The sequence below is a fragment of the Molothrus ater genome, chromosome 3 (assembly GCF_012460135.2).
Source record: "Molothrus ater isolate BHLD 08-10-18 breed brown headed cowbird chromosome 3, BPBGC_Mater_1.1, whole genome shotgun sequence".
Classification (NCBI taxonomy): Eukaryota; Metazoa; Chordata; class Aves; order Passeriformes; family Icteridae; genus Molothrus; species Molothrus ater.
The window spans coordinates 89,486,022-89,504,525 of NC_050480.2; the positions used below are offsets into that span (position 1 = coordinate 89,486,022).

The window sequence follows — 18,504 nt, forward strand, 5'->3', positions numbered from 1 at the left end:
CACAGGCACAACATTTACATGGCTTGAACATATGGATAACTCAGCTAATGTTTGACAGGTGGCAAAACTCAGGCTGAACTTTATTTTTCAGAATTTTAGCTAAGTTTCAAAGCTATCTTTTTCTGGAACAAAGTAAAACTGAAATTACAGCTTGACTTTAATGAAGAAGTGTGAATGTCAAAGTGTAATTGCACAAGGCAATGCAAATGGAAGATGAAAGCAGGTGTGTGTATGTGTGTCTCAGTATGAGCTCAGTATTACACTACTCTGCACCTGCAAGTAGAAATATCTAAAATCCACAGCTCTCAGGAACAGAGTCCTTTCCAAAACCTTCAAACAAACCTGCATCTAAAGGCTACACATGTAAACTGTGTTTCAATACGCACACACTCCTCATTTCTATTTAGAAAGGGAGTTACCTTGTCAATTATAGTAGACAGGTGCTCCTTACAGGAAAGGGACTGGAAAAGCTCTATGCACAGCAGAGAGGACACTGAGTGAGGAAGTAGTCTGTGGATAATCATTGGTGATGTAGCAATTCCAAAAATCAGCACTAGAGGTAATTCATGGATATGCTGACTGGATAATGGGGGAAGAGGACAAAAATAATAGTTACATTATAGAAGCTTGTGTAACAAATGCATTATGTTCCTACTACAGCACTGAGTTTCAATGCAGAAAGGGGTAAATTAAAAGATTTGCTGCTGATAAACCAAAAGAAGAATTCATGTGGAATAAAATTAAAAAGAAAGGATGCTATTTAAAGCCCTAAAGTAGATAAGAAAATGAAACTCCATTTTCAGATTCAGATTTCAGAAAGTGGCACAAAAAGCATCATTTCCATAAGTTTTGTGCTGATCCTAGCTTCCCAAAAAGTTATATTCAGAGACCTGAGTCTTAAAATAGGATTTTTTTTAAAGATACAAAGAAAAAATAAAAAGCTACATTAAATAGGTAACAGCCAAGAAAATGTACAAGATTTACACCTTTTAATAAAGTCAAAATAAATATGGAATATCTCCAATGTCCGGAGATAGTGAGTGTTCCAATTACACTTTAAAAAATTTCCAACTTCTCCAGATTAAACTTCATCTTCAGATAATTTTTTAGTATTTGCTTTAGAACTGAAAATCAGGACTGAATGTGTAATCCTTGAGGACAGCATACAATTTATACAAAATACAATGTTTTCTCTGTATTTTCAGTGTTTCCATTTTTAGTGGTTTCAAGGAGGTACAAAGTATGCTATCTTATATACCTTCTAGGTTAAAATTGTCAACTTATTCCTTTCCTTTGTTTTTGCCACAGCAACTTTTTGACTTTGGATTTTAATTGTTATCCCACAATTACTTTGTTTCTCTAACTCCGCAAATGAAATAGCTGAAGACAAACATAAAACCAATAAACTTCACACATTACTGTCTACTGCTGATAACCTTAGAGAATCTTAAAAAGGAATCAGAACTTGTGATCAACAAATCATAGGAATTTCTCACATTTGTCCACTTCACCTTTATTATTAAACATGTTTAAGACTGAGATGAAGATAATAACACAAGCTATATAATTTCTTGCTGTTAGCACAAGTGAATTGCTGAGGAATTGCAGCCCCAATTCTAACAGCTCCAACCTTGGGACTTAAGTGCATGGTGCTCTTTTTGGAAAGCAGCATGAGTTTTTGATTAGCATGCCTGAGATAACATTAAGGAAGACAGAAACAGAATTACATGAAGGAAGACAGATTACATTAAAGAAGAACAGAAGTACAGGAGGCCCTGAAGTAGTCAGCTGCTGCTTACAGATCCTGGCCAGCTGGGGAAGTTTTATATACACCCCTATTAGTAAGCTAGTGACTCTTTAGGAGCAGCATTACCTCAGCAGTCACACAAAAATACACTCTGCAAACAATTTTAAAAGATCTAGACATCTTGAAAATTTAGTTTCACATTCACAAATTTTTCAACAACTAGTACCAGTAAATCCTATCATGTGAAGAATTCAATCAGCCACCCCTTATCTCAACCTGGCCCTTAGGCACTCTGGTTCACAGTCTGAAGTTTAGCTTTAGTGTAATTTACCCCTAAAACATAGCAAGTAGTTTTTGCTCAATCACTGCTGCAAAGAAGCAGCACAATATTTGATTCCAATGCTTCACTGGCCTAACTGTTAAATTTCAAAACAGCTGCAAACAGAAAACAGGTAAAGGAGTGGAAGAACTAAAGTTCAAGTCACATTACCTGCTGATGACTATGAAGTCTTGAAGAACTTTTGTGGTGAAACTTTCCATGTCTCTGAATATGACTACAACTGGAGGAGACTGCCAGTGTCTAGAGGAGGAATTTCTTTTTTTGCTTGGAGTTTCAGAATCTGTTTTCTTTAAAGCCATTAATTAAACATTAATACACAGAAGCCAGCAAAATAAAAAAGACTGAATCATATCTATGATATTACAGTACTCCAAATTGACATGACTGACTTTTTGTGAGCTGTATTTATTATTAGCACCCAAAACTGCCATTTTTCTTCCTTCTGTTTGGCATAGCATGAAGTACAAAGAATAAAGAGATTTTAAACACACAATCCAACAATGACAAGAATAGCTCTGAGAGAGAGAACTGGTGGAGTTCTGTTGGGAATGCAGGAGATTTGAATTGTGTACACAGACACTGCTTATTTTCTATATCTTTACCCAGTAATAAAAAGACCATGCACTCAGTACACTTTGGTTTATCACACTGCTCTAATGAAGTCATCAGAAAATCAGCTGTAACTTGTATTCATGACAGAAACAAAACTTAAAACTTCAATAGCTTTAGAAGACAAAGATATGAAAACATTTTGAAAGTTATTTCCTTACTGCTTGCCAATGTAGTGTGGGCTGCAGATGACATCATGGCCCTTTAGCACTAATACAGTACCTTTGCCCTGGATGGCTGTTCTTCTGTAAAGTTTTGTTTTAATAAACAAAATAACTCAGCACTCCTGGGAGAAAAGCATCTGGCATGAAGCTGATACTGCATTTTAAGCTTCCAGTTCCCAATTAAACATATGATAAAATAGTACTTCTTGCTTGTGTTTGATAATTCTGACATTCATACATCATAGTAACTAACTCCACATTGTTTCTATGTGTCACATATTATATTCAAATCACCTCAATATCACGTTATTTTTAAAAAATTAACCTTCGGCATTTTCTCAGAGAGAGCTTTGAATTATTAAATTTCTGTTTTAAACACAAAGCTGGGTTATTAAATCTGTTTTGAAGGTCAGACATTTTGATAAACTGGGGATAAAAAAGGCCAACAACATACCTTTGTTACACTGTCATACCAGCTGATGAGAGAAGGCATTGAACAACGTATTCTATTCTGTGAAACCTGCACACAGTCCTCATCTTCCAGTGAGTCCACATCTATATCACACTTCATCAGCTGTCCCATCAGCTTCTGCATCAGATTTTTTATACCTTCACAAAACATTTTGAGAAACGTGGTAAAGACATTTGGTTATCTGGCAACACTTCTCTGTCTCATACTGTAAGAAACGACCCCAAAGTTATTACTCATTATTTCCCACATTTCTAATTACTCTCCTTCTCTCTCCAGAATGCACCTCTCCTGCTCCTGAAAGCATTAATGATATGCATGCTGTTCATGCAATTTGCCTAGATGGCAACAACTGAGGTTAAGATGTTGGTCTTCCATCTTTTTAACTGTTATGCTACAGCTAAGGAGCATTGCAATCTTCAGTGTTTTAAACTGAACTGGATACCTCTCAAAATACAGTAAGCATTACTGCTCTGCTTACATAGGTTTGAGCAAATCTTTGGAAAGTCTTCAGGACCCCTCTGTCCATTACTCTTGCATTTAGGGGCAGAAGCTAGAATTCCTACTTGATTTGATACCATATTCAAAAGAAGCAGCTACACTATTGCAGTATTTACCTGGGCAATCTTTGGCTTCCAGCAAGGCTACATAAGGAGTAATGTTATCCTGAAGGACATCTGAGAGACCTCTGAAAGTCAAGTCATGATCTGTAACATTCACACCTCGAAAAAAAAAAGGACAAAAATTTTAAAATCTAAAATTTTAAGTAATTTTTTCTCATTACTTGTGAGCACAATGATTGGACAATAGACTGAACAGTAGACAAAAACCAGAAGATACCTCAAATATTTAAGGAAAGAATGAAAAGTATCACATCAGCTGTGAGGAAAGATGAAAAATTAGCACAAGATTAGACGTACATGTTGACAGTCCCTGATTAAGAGTAACAAGGAGTCACTGTGAATACCCTTCATCATATAGCTTGGTGGGGTTTTTAAAAGAAAGTTTTCCAAGGGTGCAAATTTGCAATAAGGACTGGTTTTCTAACATCCCTCAGAAGCCACCCACAGCCATGTAAGGCCTGCAGACAAGAAGTTAAACTCACCTCCTCTAGAAGAATACTGCATCCATACCTGGATCCTCTCATGGCTCATGTAAAGAGGAAAATTACTGTAATTTGCTGTGAAACTCAGTCTGAATTCACTATGAACTACCTAGTATTTACTGCCTTTGTTAATATCCTTAATCGACAGAAAAAAAAAAGAACAAGCCCCTCACGGAGGCAATTCAGAACTTTGTCCACAGAAATATTTGAAGCAGTAGTTTTTCACTTTCTATTACCTACAAAAGTTGACTACCATCCAATCTTTGTTAGTGCCTACATGGTCAGTTTGAAGCACAAGCCTGATTTTAATTTCCCTAAAATAATGCACTGAAAATGTAATCAACATGCCTTGAATCAGGTTTAGGATTTATAGGTACAAATCTCCGAAAAAAAAGGAGAATGGAAGAAAAAAAAAATACTTCAGAACTTCAATAACTTCATCTCCAGCTATTTTTCCCCCGTGCTCTTTTCCCAAGACAAAGACATTACTTTCCTTCATGTAAATTTGCACTGCAAGAACACTTATCAGAAGTTATACAATTCCCATGGTTAAGTAGTAGAAACCACCAAGCATGCTGGTGGCAGAAACAGGGACCTAATCAAAGTTATCTCCAGTGCCTCAAACAAAAAACCTCAAATCGCTCCCAGCTGCTTAAGAGAGACCTGTAGGGGAGTTGTTGACCTACTGGACTATTAAACAACATAAACAAAAGGGGAAGGAGGTTTTATCTGACTTCCTTCTCCCCACCCAAGCTCTTCTGTTGACATGTTTGAGGCTGATATTGCTCACAGTAGTTGCTGGGATTCAGTAAGTTTCTTTGATGTGTCTGTGAGATTTAATCAGATGTACATTACAAAAAATATCTTAAAAAAATTACCTAAGACAAGAGCTGCAGTAGGGATTTCTCTGAACTTCATCCTGCAAGTCCATTCTGTTGTCTTCTCTTGAAAGTCAGAATGAGACCGGCTCAAAAAACTCACCAGATTATCAAGCAACTGCTTATTCAAGTTTTCCTGTATTTTCTGCAAACATACACAGAGAGAATTGATCTATAAAATGTAAAAACACCACTGCATTGTCCTTTTTCTACTCCTTTCCTGCATAATCTTTAACTCTTAAAACCCCAGGGTTTAAAATTCTCCTATGGTCTATAAACCACGCTAACTTATTAATTGTGTGGCAAACAGCCATTTCCCATCTTGGAACTTCTGGTCAAGCGCCTCAAGAATAATTTGAAAAGCAAGTGTGTGTGTGTTGTCACAGCACAGGCTTTAAAGAAGGAGAAAAAAACCAACATACTGACAAAGCCTCAGTGATGCAGGCAGAAAAAACCAATATAATTAGTTTCTGGAACAATGGTAATGGAAATTCCTATTCTTCCTTCTCACCTTAGAAAACACATTTTTCTGAGAGAACTAAATGAGAGCAAATATTCTGCTCTTCCAAATCTAATTTGGGATGAAAGAAGTAAAAACAGTATTAAAAGAAATAATTAAGTATGTTTTATAGGAAAAATACTAAACCATGTGACTCCAATGTTTGCTACACTGCCTTTTGACATTCAGGACTATTTTCACACAACAATCTGCATAAGCAGGAACACACAACAAGGTGACAGAAAGCAGGGGGGGGAGATAAAACTTTTAAAACAAATATATGTCAGTAGTATTTTATGTTTCTTTTTTTTATCTATGTGCCTTTGAAAATCTGTCCCTCAACCAAGATATGCCTTATGCTAGAACAGACAAAAAACCCTCCTGTACTCTGAAGTTCAGGATATCAATATATACTCTAGAACACGCATGTCAGAAACAAGATTAAACCCTTGCTCCAAACAAAATCATCATCAAGATTTATTAGCAACAAAAATTAACACACACAGCTGTGAGCTTGATTTTAAGCAAAGTGGCAAAGGCTGTCTCTGGCAGCATTGAAGAGGTCACTATCAAAGAGTGATGGTCACATCTCCAGGAGGTAGCACATGATGCCTGCTCAACAGCCTGAACTCCACTTCCATAATACAGAAGGGCTTCTGTTGGTCTCCTAAACAACTGATAAAACTGTACACAAAGTAATTTTTGTCTTTTCATCCTCCACTTATTGAAGAATATTCTTCTGGCCTTTCTGATATTGATTGTGCAGCTCTGAACTCCCACCTGATAAATCCTATGCAACTCAGAACAAATTGCAACATGACATTTTGGGAAGAATTTACATCACCAGCATTATAACACCATTGTAACAATTCCTGTATTACCACAGATTCTTTAACAATCTTTCTGAGCTTCTGTTTCAGATTCCATCAAACCCTATACTTCCTGTGATCACTATTGTTTTTGCTAAGCTGACCTAACAAAAACCTCAGTTTTTACTCTGCATGATTACAGTATATATTATTTCTTACATTGTGCACTTGTGCCAATGGAATTCAGTCTGCCACAACATTACACATTTACCTAGTTTTCTAAAATACATCAGTCTTTTCTTGGCAAAAGAACTTTGTTACTAGCATTGTTTTAATAATGTTCCAGAAAGTTCACCAGGCTGCTCTGCATCTCAAGTGACTAAGTCACTTACTTCCATGGCATTCTCACTCTGGAAAAGTCATGGGAACTGGAAGTTCAGTTAGTGCCATGACACCAGGTTTCACCAAGACTATTTGTTATGTGGTCTGAAAACCATTATCTTTATATTAGAGCAAAAATTACTGTATTTTAGCCCTGCACTTTGCTTTTTTGTTTCTAGCCCAGATCCTGGTAGAACAAATTCTCGTCTCACAGCAGAAGAATGTTTCTGTAAGCCTTTGAGGAGATTTATCATAAGAACATTTGCAAGGCCACTTCTGACACCAGGAGTCAAAACTGGGATACACTGTGATACTGAAACTAAAAAAAGTCCAAAATTCACCTTCCAAAAACAAAGGGTAGCTCCTGCCACACTTCTGCCAGCTTTTTAGTTATGAGAAGCATGAAAGGATGTCATCACCAGATGACAGATGGTGCTATCACAACCACAGCACAGTTTATGATGGACATACAAAGGCCAAGAGTGCTCTACAACAAAGCGCCTTGGAGGGCAAATCCTCTCTGAACACCTCAGGCAGAGAACCAGGAAAACACCAGCACAAGGCCTGTCAAAAAATCACCAGGCAGCAGTGCCCTGGCAAAACCTTTGGAGAATGTCCTGCTAGGCTCCCTTAGCATGTTACCAGAACCCCTAGAATAAAAGCCCAAGCCACATGCTTCCCACCTACTCTGCCACGGGTCAGGTTCGCTACACTAGTGTTTGACAACACCTAAGAAATGAAATCCTGACTAGCTAAAGACCTCACCTACCTGGTCTGACCTCAGAGATGATGCTGCTTTGAGGAGTTCACACTAGAGACTTTCTAAGGCCCCTTCCAACCTAAATTACCACACTCTTTTAGATGTAAGAACAACCATCAACTCCAAGTTTGTCAACAACAGAATAAAAGGATGATTCAAAACTCAGTAGGAAAGATATCACTGATACACCAGAGGCAGAAAAAAAGTCTCTGTAGCAGCAGAAATAACTTCAGGTAATCTGCCCTTGGGCAATCAAACTCTAAAAAAATACTCATATCAATATGTCAGAATAGGAGGAATTGTCTTCCATCAGGAGGAGTAAGACCAGAAGAAAGTATCTGGAAAACTCCTATCAGCCTCAGAGAAAACAAGGGTAGGAACAAAATTAGAGGAATTTATGAGCTTAGCCCAAGGGTCCAGATTTTATGCTACATGCATCTGGCTTCTACTGCACATTCAAAAACAAACTTTGGAAAAATCATTCTCCTTAATGTCTATAGAGCCCAAGGGCAAGCAGAGGAATATGGAATACTTGCCCAGAATCCATGACACTGAATAGAGGAGGGAAGGAAATCTGCTGTATGGAAGCAATTATTCATACTATAATGCAAGCCAGCTGGCTATAGGGACACAACAACAGCATGCCATGTAACACACAACAGTCAAGAGGCCACAGTTCAGCATGACATTAACTCTGACTCCATTCACAAGTCCATACTAATTCAACAGGCCGTATTTGCAGCACTGTCACTCCATATCTGACATCCATGCAGCTGTGTTCACATAAATCCACTGTGAATCCTGGGCTGCTGTGTATGAATTCTGGAACACTGAGGTCAAGACCAGCCCAAAGTCCTCAGAGGGCTGGCAAGCATTAACTGAACTAAAACAGCAGTATGCCAGGAGTTAATAAAGAAGACAATTAGTAGGAAGAGAAGCTTAGAAGCAGCAGCTTGAAGCTGCAAAAGTGTACAGTTCTGTGGTTACAAGTAATGTGTACTTGATGCATCTATTATTACTACTTTTTACTCTGGACAGTCAATATTTCTGGCCGTCCCATTGCTTTAACTAACTGCCATACACTTTTAAGCATGTCAAAAAGATCCCCAGAAACAAAGAAGCAAGCAGCACTGTTAAGAAATGCAAAGCACCACTTTGGTGTGAGGCACAAGACTCACTTCTGTTTCAGATTTGATCTGGTTCCATAAAGACTGACAGGTGACAAACCGTAGCTCAGTGTCCTCTGAATCATTGCTTGTGCATCTGAAATCATGAGCTGGAAACACAGAAAGCAAATGAAAGCACAAATAAACTCATGAAAACAAAACTTTTTTTCCTGAGAATAAAAAAAAGGGCCCAACTGTACATATATATTTCAGGGAGATGACTTTTCTCTTAAGCAATTAATTAATTGCTGGTATTTGGTAGAATAAGCAAGGGAACAAGCAGAATCTATTACCCAAGTATGCATGCAAAAGGTAAAGAAGAGGTTTCTATCTCAAGTCCTAGATAAGACTAAACCAGAGCAAACAGCCTTTAACAATAAAGTAAAACAAACATCATCGTCTTGCTCTTGTCTCACAAAGCTTTGTGGGTCCACTTGGCTGCCATTCCATGGGGCACCAGCAGTGGCTTGATCTCTAGGAAAGAGCCAGCTGATGAGCATAATCTCCTACAGCACTAAACCCACCCAAACCAGGTCTGTAAATAACAAGTAAGAGACATCCCTCCACCTCCATTTTCATTGTCTCCTCTATCACCTCATTTGTACCCCTAAGAAAAATCACTTAGAATACATAACCAACTCTGATTACACAGATCTTAAGACTTCTAGTTGAAGAAAATCCAGCCACCACATTATCTGGTAACATACCAAGGCATAATATCCTTTTTTCACTACCAAAACTCAAACTATAGGCACAGATGTCCTCAAAAGGCCTTTTGTGGGGTGTGACAGTATTATCAACTATTGATGCAGAAGAGTTCCACAACTAAAACTTCCCATTGGACAGGACTGGGCTTACAGACTGGACAGATGCACATACAAGTACATATTTTAGAACACCCCTCTAACCAACTGCTGTGAAACTGTGTCCTCTGCCTCTCTCTTTTAGGGCTACTCCAGTCAAATTCATTTTTCCACCTCAAAGCATTTGCTAACTAGAACAATATGCTTAGTAGTTTATCCAAGCATGTCTAATCTCACAAAAACAAAAACATAATATCCAGTAAGGGGTAAAACTTCAATGTGGTCTAAGTGCATAGGCCTTGGTTACTGCAATGACAAAAATCTGACCTCATTACTTTCCTCTCCATCTTTTTCATATAAATTGTCAACCCTTTTGACAGCTCTAATGATGATAAAAGTAGTTTAAGTTGGGAATAAAAACAGTAAGTCTCCCAACTGAGTCTCAAATAGCAATTATTTAAGATACATTATTTCTGGTTACAAGAAGAGTCAGTCCTCAAATGAAAACAGACATGCATACACATCTAGAGAAAATGTATAGCAAATATTTACTATCCACAGCAAATACTAGTGGACAGAAGCCACAAGTGGCTTTTTTTTCTCTTTTCCAAAAGAAACTTAGGCAAAATACCTAATGTATTTTGTATATAAAATACAAAATGTGAGCTTTAAGGATGGATATAATGTCTGACTCCCACAGCTTAAAATGGCTCATTCAGATCTTCAGGTGAATTGTTTGTCTGTTAGCAAAATACTTATGGTAGCATGGTGAGGAGTTATCTTGTAAAAAAAAAGTGAAAAGACAAAGATGGCTATACAATCTTGATTGCTGGAGATGAGAAAAACCCAGTATTTACTCTAGCCAATAATTTGCTTGCATTCCTCCAAAGGAATGAGTTTTCAGCAATCAAGCAGTAAGAGAAAACCTCACACAACTCTCACAGAACTCATGATATGAACTCAATCAGATATGATGAAGCTTTCAGGATTAACCCTTCTCAAAAACAGAAACATAAATGAAAATGTACTAACCTATTTTATCAGACAATCTTCTCTTCTTGGTACTTGGTTTAAAAACAAAGCAGCCCTAGAGAACAGCAAAAAAAAACCCAAACAGATTTCAATACAAGCATCAATCTGACTGGCTCCAGAGGCCACTTCATTGTTCTTTTATTTCAGTGCTCCATTAAAACAATAATTTGCACTGAATTGCCAGCCTCTTAAGAGTATCAAGTGACACATTGCCCCTTTGTATTTGTGCTTCAAGCTGGAACACTAGTGGAAGCAGTAACCCAGCACACTTGTTAGGAATTTTTTCATCTTTCCAGTATGTTTTGCAATTCAACCATCAACTGGGCCAGCAGCAGATTCTTTAAATGTCTCAAAACCTCCAACAGGTTTAGAATTAAAAGGAAATTATTCCCTGGGGACACATCAGTACGGTTTTCTCAGTACAGTTTCAGTTAAATACAAAACAAAAGGTAAGAGGCAAAGATCAATGGAAAACTCAATCCAGAATAATGCAATGAGCATTATTAAGTCACTTAGAAAAGGAAATTACATGGCCAAGCCACAGTGAACTGCATCCCAACTCAAAAATGTAGGTGGTTAGAAGCAGAATGACAAATGGTTGGGAAAAGGTTCATGTAAAACCCTCTGTTCCAACAAATTCCTGTAGAGAGAAGTAATCTCCCAGTTAGACCTATTTCATCACTCAAGTATTAAGCTTTGAGTTCTTGAAGATTTTTTTCACTTTCTTCTAGAAAATCTGAAATTTCTTCCCCCAGCCTCTCTACAGAAGTTCATCTCTTTTGAAGAGTTACTGCACTGCCCAACTCTCTTGTGAGGTTCCTGTGCTGCAGCAAGGGGAAGGAAACACCTAAGTGCTGGAAATAACAGACTGATTCAATCCCATATTTCTCAATAGAGATGCTTATACAGGGATTGCTGAACTCAAGCTAGCATAGTTCAGCCACTAGAGTAAGAATGATGTAGTGGAAATCAAACACCAGAGGTATGTTCAATTTTGATCACAGTCACCAGTCTGTTGAGTGACTTCAGACATGTTATTTCCTTGCTTCCACAAGTAAGAAACTGGAGTAAAACACCAATATCTATATTGACCCTCTCTGAAAAACAGCCTCACGAACTGGAGATGCCTTCAGACACATCCCATTTTACCATGTGTGTTAAGGACCATTTAAAAACAGCTGGAGAAAAGTTGTGGTTATTCTACAAGTGCTAAACACTCTGGAACAATTCCACTGCAAAAAGGTGTCCCACGGATTTATTTGTGCTGCTGCATGCACAAATGGAATTGGCCACAGGAAGTATAAATCATATACAAAAAAGAAGAGTGTATGCCTTAATCAAACCAAACACAAATGCTGCTGAATGCTTTGCAAGCATTGGCTTTTCCACACCACTGAATGTGGCTGAGAATAAAATAGAATAAAACTAGAACGTAAAACTGCAAAGAAGTATTACATATAAGATGTGGGAGGCAAGGTGAAGGACATGATTCACTGCCAAACTATCAGGCAACAGCCACTGTCAAAAGTGAAATCCAGCTGTTTCAGATTAACTCCTAAGTTTGTTTGGAAGCACTTCACTTCTGGAAGCAATCACCTGCACAGTGCCTTCCACACCAAAGGATGCAGCTGCATATCACAACTCAGTGAAAAACATGGGAGAGGCAGGAGTCTTCCTGTGCTGATAAAACACACTGTGAACCACTGCTGTTGTTCACTGTATGACCAAACAAGAGATGAAATAAGTTAAGTGTTTCAATCCAACATTACGATGAAAGCACTATCCCTACTGCCCACTCTGAACACAGCCCACATAAAAGCTTTCAATTCGGAAATATTAAGGGAATAACAAATATTTAACACTACATGTGGGGGACAGCACTTCTAGCTCTATTTCTTCGCTGAATTAGTTTTGGGGCAGGGAAGCAATGAAGATGGCAGCAAGCAAAGCCACCAGACTTCACCTGGAAATGACAAAACCTTCAGCCACATACCCCAGGCTCTGTTCTGGGTGAGATTTGCTGGAATTAAGAACGGGTTTTGTTGTGGAAGGAAGGCAGGTGACACTGCGGGGTCACTCAGCACTCACGGTGTTACTCTAGGACTGCCCTGTGCAGGGATAAGCGCTGGACTCCATGGTCCTTGTGGCCCCCTTCCAGCCCAGGAAACGCCGTGATCCTGGGGGACTGCAGTGAGGACAAGCAGCGCCTTGGGCAAGGCGAGGCCGGGCAGGGATGAAGAGGCAGCAAGGATTTGGGAAGGGCCGGGCAGCGGAACAGGGGAACCGGGAGCCTGGGCACCACCAGGGAGGCGGGAAGGGTAGCGGCGGGAGGAGGCGGGAAGAGGAGCAGGCGCAGGAGGCGGCGGAGCCCGGTGCCGCGGGTCCAGTTCCCACCGACCACGCTGCTCCCTGGGGAGCCCCCCCGCTCTCTCCGCTCCTCACCTTGGAGACGGAGCACGTGCTCATGTCGCCCCGCGCCCGCCGGTACCGGAGAGCAGGAGGAGGAGGAGGAGGAGGAGGAGGAGGAGGAGGAGGAGGAGTTCCCGCGCACGCGCGCTCCCGACGCACCGCCCCCTCCCTGCGCGTCCCCGCGCCGCTGCCCTTTCCCTGAGCAGTGGTACAGCCCCCTCTGCGCTGCGCCGCGCGATTCCTCCACCCCCAGCGCAATCAATGGCCTCCTCTCCCCCTGTAGCCTGAGAATGGTACGGCCCAGCCCGCCCCTGGGCGGGCGGAAAGGAGCGGGGCGCGGGGGGGATAAGGGTCGGCCGTGGAGCTTCCGCCGGGCGGTGTGGCCATGGCAGCAGGTTCCTTCCGGAGGAGCATTGCCCTCCAGGTACGCACTGCTCCTTCCCACGGCTGGCGCGGAGCGGGAGTGCCCCCTGAGCCAGGTGTCCCCTCTGTGCCCTCACCACAGGTCCCCCTGCCCGGGGGCTCACAGTGGGCGCGACCCGCGGGCGCGGGCTGGGGGCGCGCTCTGGGGTTCCCGCAGGGATCGGGATGGATGGAGTGAGGGTGTGAGGGATTGCCGCCATCCCTGGAAGTGCTCCAGGCCGGAGCGGGGGGCTCTGAGCAGCCTGGCCTGCTGTGCAAGGTGTCCCTGCACATGGCAGGGGTTGGAACGAGATGATCTTTAAGGTCCCTGCTAATCTAAACCATTCTAAGTCATTCCGTGATTACTTCAGTCCATTAAGGATCCCGTGGGTTCGATGATCCCATGAGGTTCGATGGGATCCTTCGTGAGGAAAAAAATAAATTTTCTATGGTGTTTTGACTTGCCTTTTTTCCAAGGTTGTTTTACCACCTTTTAGGTTTCTATTTTATTGTAGTTTTGCTGTTTTTTACCTGGGCTGAAATTAGATTTCAGATATAAAAGGTGTATCCCCCGTGGGTATTTAAACAGGGAGCAGTATTTTTCCTTGCATCTTTGTCTTTTTCCTTAAGTCATTTTTTTCTTCATTTTTCAATTTAGCTTTCAAAAGTTTTGGATCTGCCACCAGAGAATTTAATAAAGTCCATATCTGCAGTTCCTGTCTCCAAAAAGCGGTAGCTGTTTACATTTTTCTTACAATGTTGGTCATGTTTTATTATTTTATGTCGTGCCTATTATTGCAAAAGCTTAACAAGGCTTTAGGGGAAAAATACAGACAAAAACCCCAAACCATTTATACCAATGTAATTATAAGATAGTTCAATTGAATTTAATCCTGTATTTTTTTCAAGAAGCTCAAAGTAATATAATATAATTGCTTACAAGCCTGTACAAATTACTGGCAGTGCATGGATGGCAAATTCTTCAACACTGATGATCTGAATGTGAAACTCCTTAGAGCCAATGTGAAGTTATCTGGGTTTTTTTTTCAGTGTCCTGCTCGAGAGTTGCAATAATGTTAGCAAGTAAATTTTACTTATTAATGAGCATGGGGTTTGTTTATTCTGATGGTGTTCTCACCATATCTACTTATTGATTGTATTAGAGCAAAAGTGATACTTGGCCTTCTCATCCAGCTTTCTAAATACTCTGGACCTTCAGATATTTGTGGCTGGGTTATGCTTGGCAATTGCACTTGTCATATGCAGAGTCAGGTTGGATCTGCCAAATGTCCCCAGCATTTCAGCAGGTTTTTTTCTGATTTTCATATGTTGGTTGGTTTTTTTGGTTTTTTTTCAGGCATGTTGCTGATTTCCAGCTCTCTATTGCTTCTGTAATAGAAAACAGTTCTGGAGATTGCTTAGCACAGGACTTGCATCTTCAAGCCCAGCAGCTTGCTGAAAGGGTATGCTCATGAATTCATCACATATGATATGTATGCAATAATGAACTTACAGACTAGAGGTGTAAGGGGCATAATAAGATAAAAAAAGTATTCTTTCTGCAAGCATCTGTTTGGGTCAGAATAGTTTGATGGCTATACTTACTGTGAGTGCACACAGCATCTTCACAGAGACTGGAGAAGCAGCTTTGGTTAAGGGTCTTGTGAAATTGTTGTTTTCAAACAGTTTGAAGTAAACAGTGCTGGTGAAGTTAGGTGGGTGTCTAAAGGGTGTGCCATGGTCTGTGCTGCTGCTCAGCACTTGAGGAAGAAATTCAATGTGTGGTAGCTTGGAAAACCAGACTGCAAAACCCAGCTCTGGAAAGCCAATGGATAAAGTTGGCCTCTGGGGCAAACAGGCCTAACTTTCAAATCCTTTTCTGCTTGAAATTGAGTTTTCTTGTTATTTTAGGTGTGCTAGTTTGGGAAATGGCAGTAGTTGGGGTCTTGATACTGAAAAAAGGACAAATAAAACCAGTTGTGATACTGCTGAGGAGCTAAACTATTTCTCATGCCATTCTTCACTGCTGAGGTGTTGAAGTTATCCATGTCTTGGGCCTGTTCTAGCAAGATAAATATTCTGATTCGGGTGGAAGAAGACCTGACAATGCACAGATATACAACCAAAAGTTCTGAAACAACTGAAAGATTGTCTAGAAACATGAAATAATTCAGGTTGGCAAGGACCTCAGGAAGGTATCTGTTCCCATATCCTCCCCAGTGCAGGTGTTTTGGATGAAGTTGCTGAGGACTTTTGAAATCCAATGAGGTGTTAAAAGCCTCCAAGGATTTGACAGCCTCCATCTCAATCTGTTTCAATGACTGTATCATCACAGTAACGAGTTGGGTTTTTTTTTCCTTGTGTGTCATTTTAAAGACATCTGCTATTCCCAGTGTTTAGGAAGCTGCAGGTTTCCTCCCTTCTTTATTGTTTGTGGCTCAGTAAATAATCCTGAAACATTTGTTAACCCTGAAGCATTAACAAACCTCTACAGCTTTACATGGAGGGGCAATTTCAACAGTAAAGAACAGGCCATCAATACAAGCCTCCACACTAAACAGACTATGCCAGCTAGGCAAAGGAAAATAAAAATCCATAATCTCTAAGGAATGTTTTTTTTTGTTGGGTGGTAAATAAATGAGATGCATTTAGTTTAACTTGTTTAGAGTGGTCATGTCATCTCCAAAGAAGGTAAGCAGTGTTTAAACTAGCAAAATATAACCATGTATCAAAAACTAGCAGAGAGACAAAAAAAAAATGCAGGCAGTTTTTGTCATGATAAACAGTTGATGGAGTGCCTCGAGGTTCAACAGAATGCTCTTAGTTGCTTCTGAGGAAATGGGCCACAATATTTGAAATATAGGTGTTTAGGTTAAACAAAGAGAGATGGAAGTTTTTCCAGTTAACTTAAATAATTTCCAGTTAACTTTTCCAGTTAACTTAAATAGTAGGGCCTTGAGACAATAGATGAGGCAATGAGGCTTTGAAGTACTGAAAATTGTCTCTTAGAAAGTCAGACTGGTCTTGTTTCCCTGGGCTTTTGATTTCATTTGGCTGGCTGGTTCCTTTTTCATTTTTGTACTGTTACTTCTTCGTGGAGGGGACGTTGTGTTGGGTTTTTTAGTGCTTCTGTACTGCACAGTGGCATCCTAGTCCAAGCCTTGGGCACAGGGACATCTGGTTACTAAAGGACCACAGGGCACTTGGAGAAGAGGTGTTTAAAGCTGTGCAGAGGGTAAATGAGCACTCTTATTAAAGAGAGATAAAAACTACTGATGTGACAATTGACAGATTATGGGGAAAACATTTATCAAAACAAATGTTGTGGAGAAAGTCCACTGGGTATTTCTGTTTTCTCTCTGCCCCATAAGTAGAAAGGACCATTTGTAAAACAGCAAGGTGGAAAATTCAGTGTCAACACAAATGTTTTTTTAATGTAGCTTGGGAGTTAGCATTGGAATTTGTTGTTAGCAGAGCTTGTGAAAATAAAAGAATTTCAAAGCTAGCTGTGATTTCTCCTGGACAGGTGACTGTCTAAGCTGGAGATCTAGCTTGGGGGTACAATTTCCTCTTCATGGTGAAGAGCTTCAGTAGGATTGTAGCTTGCCTCTCTCATAAATGCTGACCGAGTGAGAAGGTGATTGTGACATATTTTTATATGCTTTCCATCCCTCTTCTTCCTTTTTTAGACAACTTCTTGACTGTGAAAGACAGCTAGTTTAGTAAGAAACTCTCAGACCTGACAGGTTGAGATCCAAAGCTCTTGGCCTGTGAAGAGACCCAAATTCCTGTTGACATTAGGTGTTGGTTGGCCAAATATGCCAGGTTCAGAATTTTCAAGACATGTGCCTTATGGAAATTGTACATGAAATTTTTCATAAATTGGCCTTTAATATCTTTATTTTGTCACATGGGGTGCCACAGAATGTTGTCACTTAATTTTTTTTTTTTTAAGTGCTGGCAGCTACTGTGTAAGTTGTCAAATGTATCTCAGCTGTTGTCTGTACAAAGAGTTCAACTACTGCTCCCAATCAAAAGGAAGCACAGAGTGTGCACAGGCAGGGTTTGAAGTGGAACATATGTGTGGCATTTCAAGCTGAGTTGTATTCAGAGCTTATTAAGCATGAATGGGAAATAATACAATTGTCCCTTTTCCAACAGCATTGATGAAATGATCCCTTTATGATTGCTTCAAACAAATAAATAACATTTAATGTTTACAGTGGATTAAATTAATATTCACAGTGGATTGAATGACAGTTTTCCAGGTCACCTGTTTTCATTCCAAGTTCCTGTTTTATTTTATTCTCTTAGCTACAATGTGATTCAGTAGTGAGTGCCATCAGCGCTGGTCCAGGAACAGTGAATTTTACAATAAACAGAGAATTATTAGCAAAGGTGAGTAGTGTCTTTCAAGTGCTTTAAGGTAAAAATAACTTTTCTCAGTATAAAACTATAGAATACCTACTATTTATTGTCTTAGAAAGATATTTTCTATGTAAAATTGTCCTTCACGAGTTTTCCCTGCAGATCCTTGTTGCTGATTTGTTACGTAGGCCTAGAATTTGAAATGAGGCTCAAGAAAGTTTCCTCTTGTGAGGAAACAATGCATCTACTGTTCACTAATAATCATAATGTTTCATTTTCATCTCTCTCTTTGCTTTAAAATGCAGGCTTATTTACATCTACTTTGAGTTTTTACAGTGTACAACTCAGAAGTTTTCATCTTATAAATACTTTTGGTTTTATCTGACATAGAAGTATTTGGTAGCAGATCTTTTATTACACACTCTGCTGGAAAAAAAAGGGGAAAAAGTCCCAAAGGGAAGATGTAGTCCTCAATATCCTGACTGTAGTATACATATACATTGTAACCAAGCCAATGGCTATTAGAGAATAGGTCTATAGGTCAATTTGGTGTATGTGTCTAG

The 18,504-nt window shown here is 39.8% G+C and overlaps 2 protein-coding genes across 6 annotated transcripts in view; one reads left to right on the plus strand and one right to left on the minus strand.

Moving 5' to 3' along the window:
• ORC3 (origin recognition complex subunit 3) overlaps positions 1-13,270 on the minus strand; it is a 34,990-nt gene extending 21,720 nt beyond the window's left edge. For all 3 annotated transcript variants that reach the window (XM_036380836.2, XM_036380835.2, XM_036380839.2), the window contains exons 1-8: positions 13,205-13,270; positions 10,763-10,817; positions 8,940-9,037; positions 5,313-5,457; positions 3,947-4,051; positions 3,315-3,469; positions 2,238-2,374; positions 420-579 (exon numbers count right to left, since the gene is read on the minus strand). In XM_036380836.2, the coding sequence (XP_036236729.1) occupies positions 420-579; positions 2,238-2,374; positions 3,315-3,469; positions 3,947-4,051; positions 5,313-5,457; positions 8,940-9,037; positions 10,763-10,817; positions 13,205-13,228 (879 nt within the window). In that variant the 5' untranslated portion in view covers positions 13,229-13,270. The remainder of the gene's footprint in view (positions 1-419; positions 580-2,237; positions 2,375-3,314; positions 3,470-3,946; positions 4,052-5,312; positions 5,458-8,939; positions 9,038-10,762; positions 10,818-13,204) is intronic.
• Positions 13,271-13,524: 254 nt separating this feature from the next.
• The window catches only part of RARS2 (arginyl-tRNA synthetase 2, mitochondrial), a 30,470-nt gene continuing 25,490 nt past the window's right edge, over positions 13,525-18,504 (plus strand). For 2 of the 3 annotated variants that reach the window (XM_036379675.2, XM_036379676.2), the window contains exons 1-4: positions 13,525-13,595; positions 14,232-14,305; positions 14,931-15,036; positions 17,888-17,971. In XM_036379675.2, the coding sequence (XP_036235568.1) occupies positions 13,557-13,595; positions 14,232-14,305; positions 14,931-15,036; positions 17,888-17,971 (303 nt within the window). In that variant the 5' untranslated portion in view covers positions 13,525-13,556. Of the gene's footprint in view, positions 13,596-13,824; positions 13,898-14,231; positions 14,306-14,930; positions 15,037-17,887; positions 17,972-18,504 lie in introns of those variants that run through there. The other variant, XM_054514214.1, reaches the window with a different exon arrangement.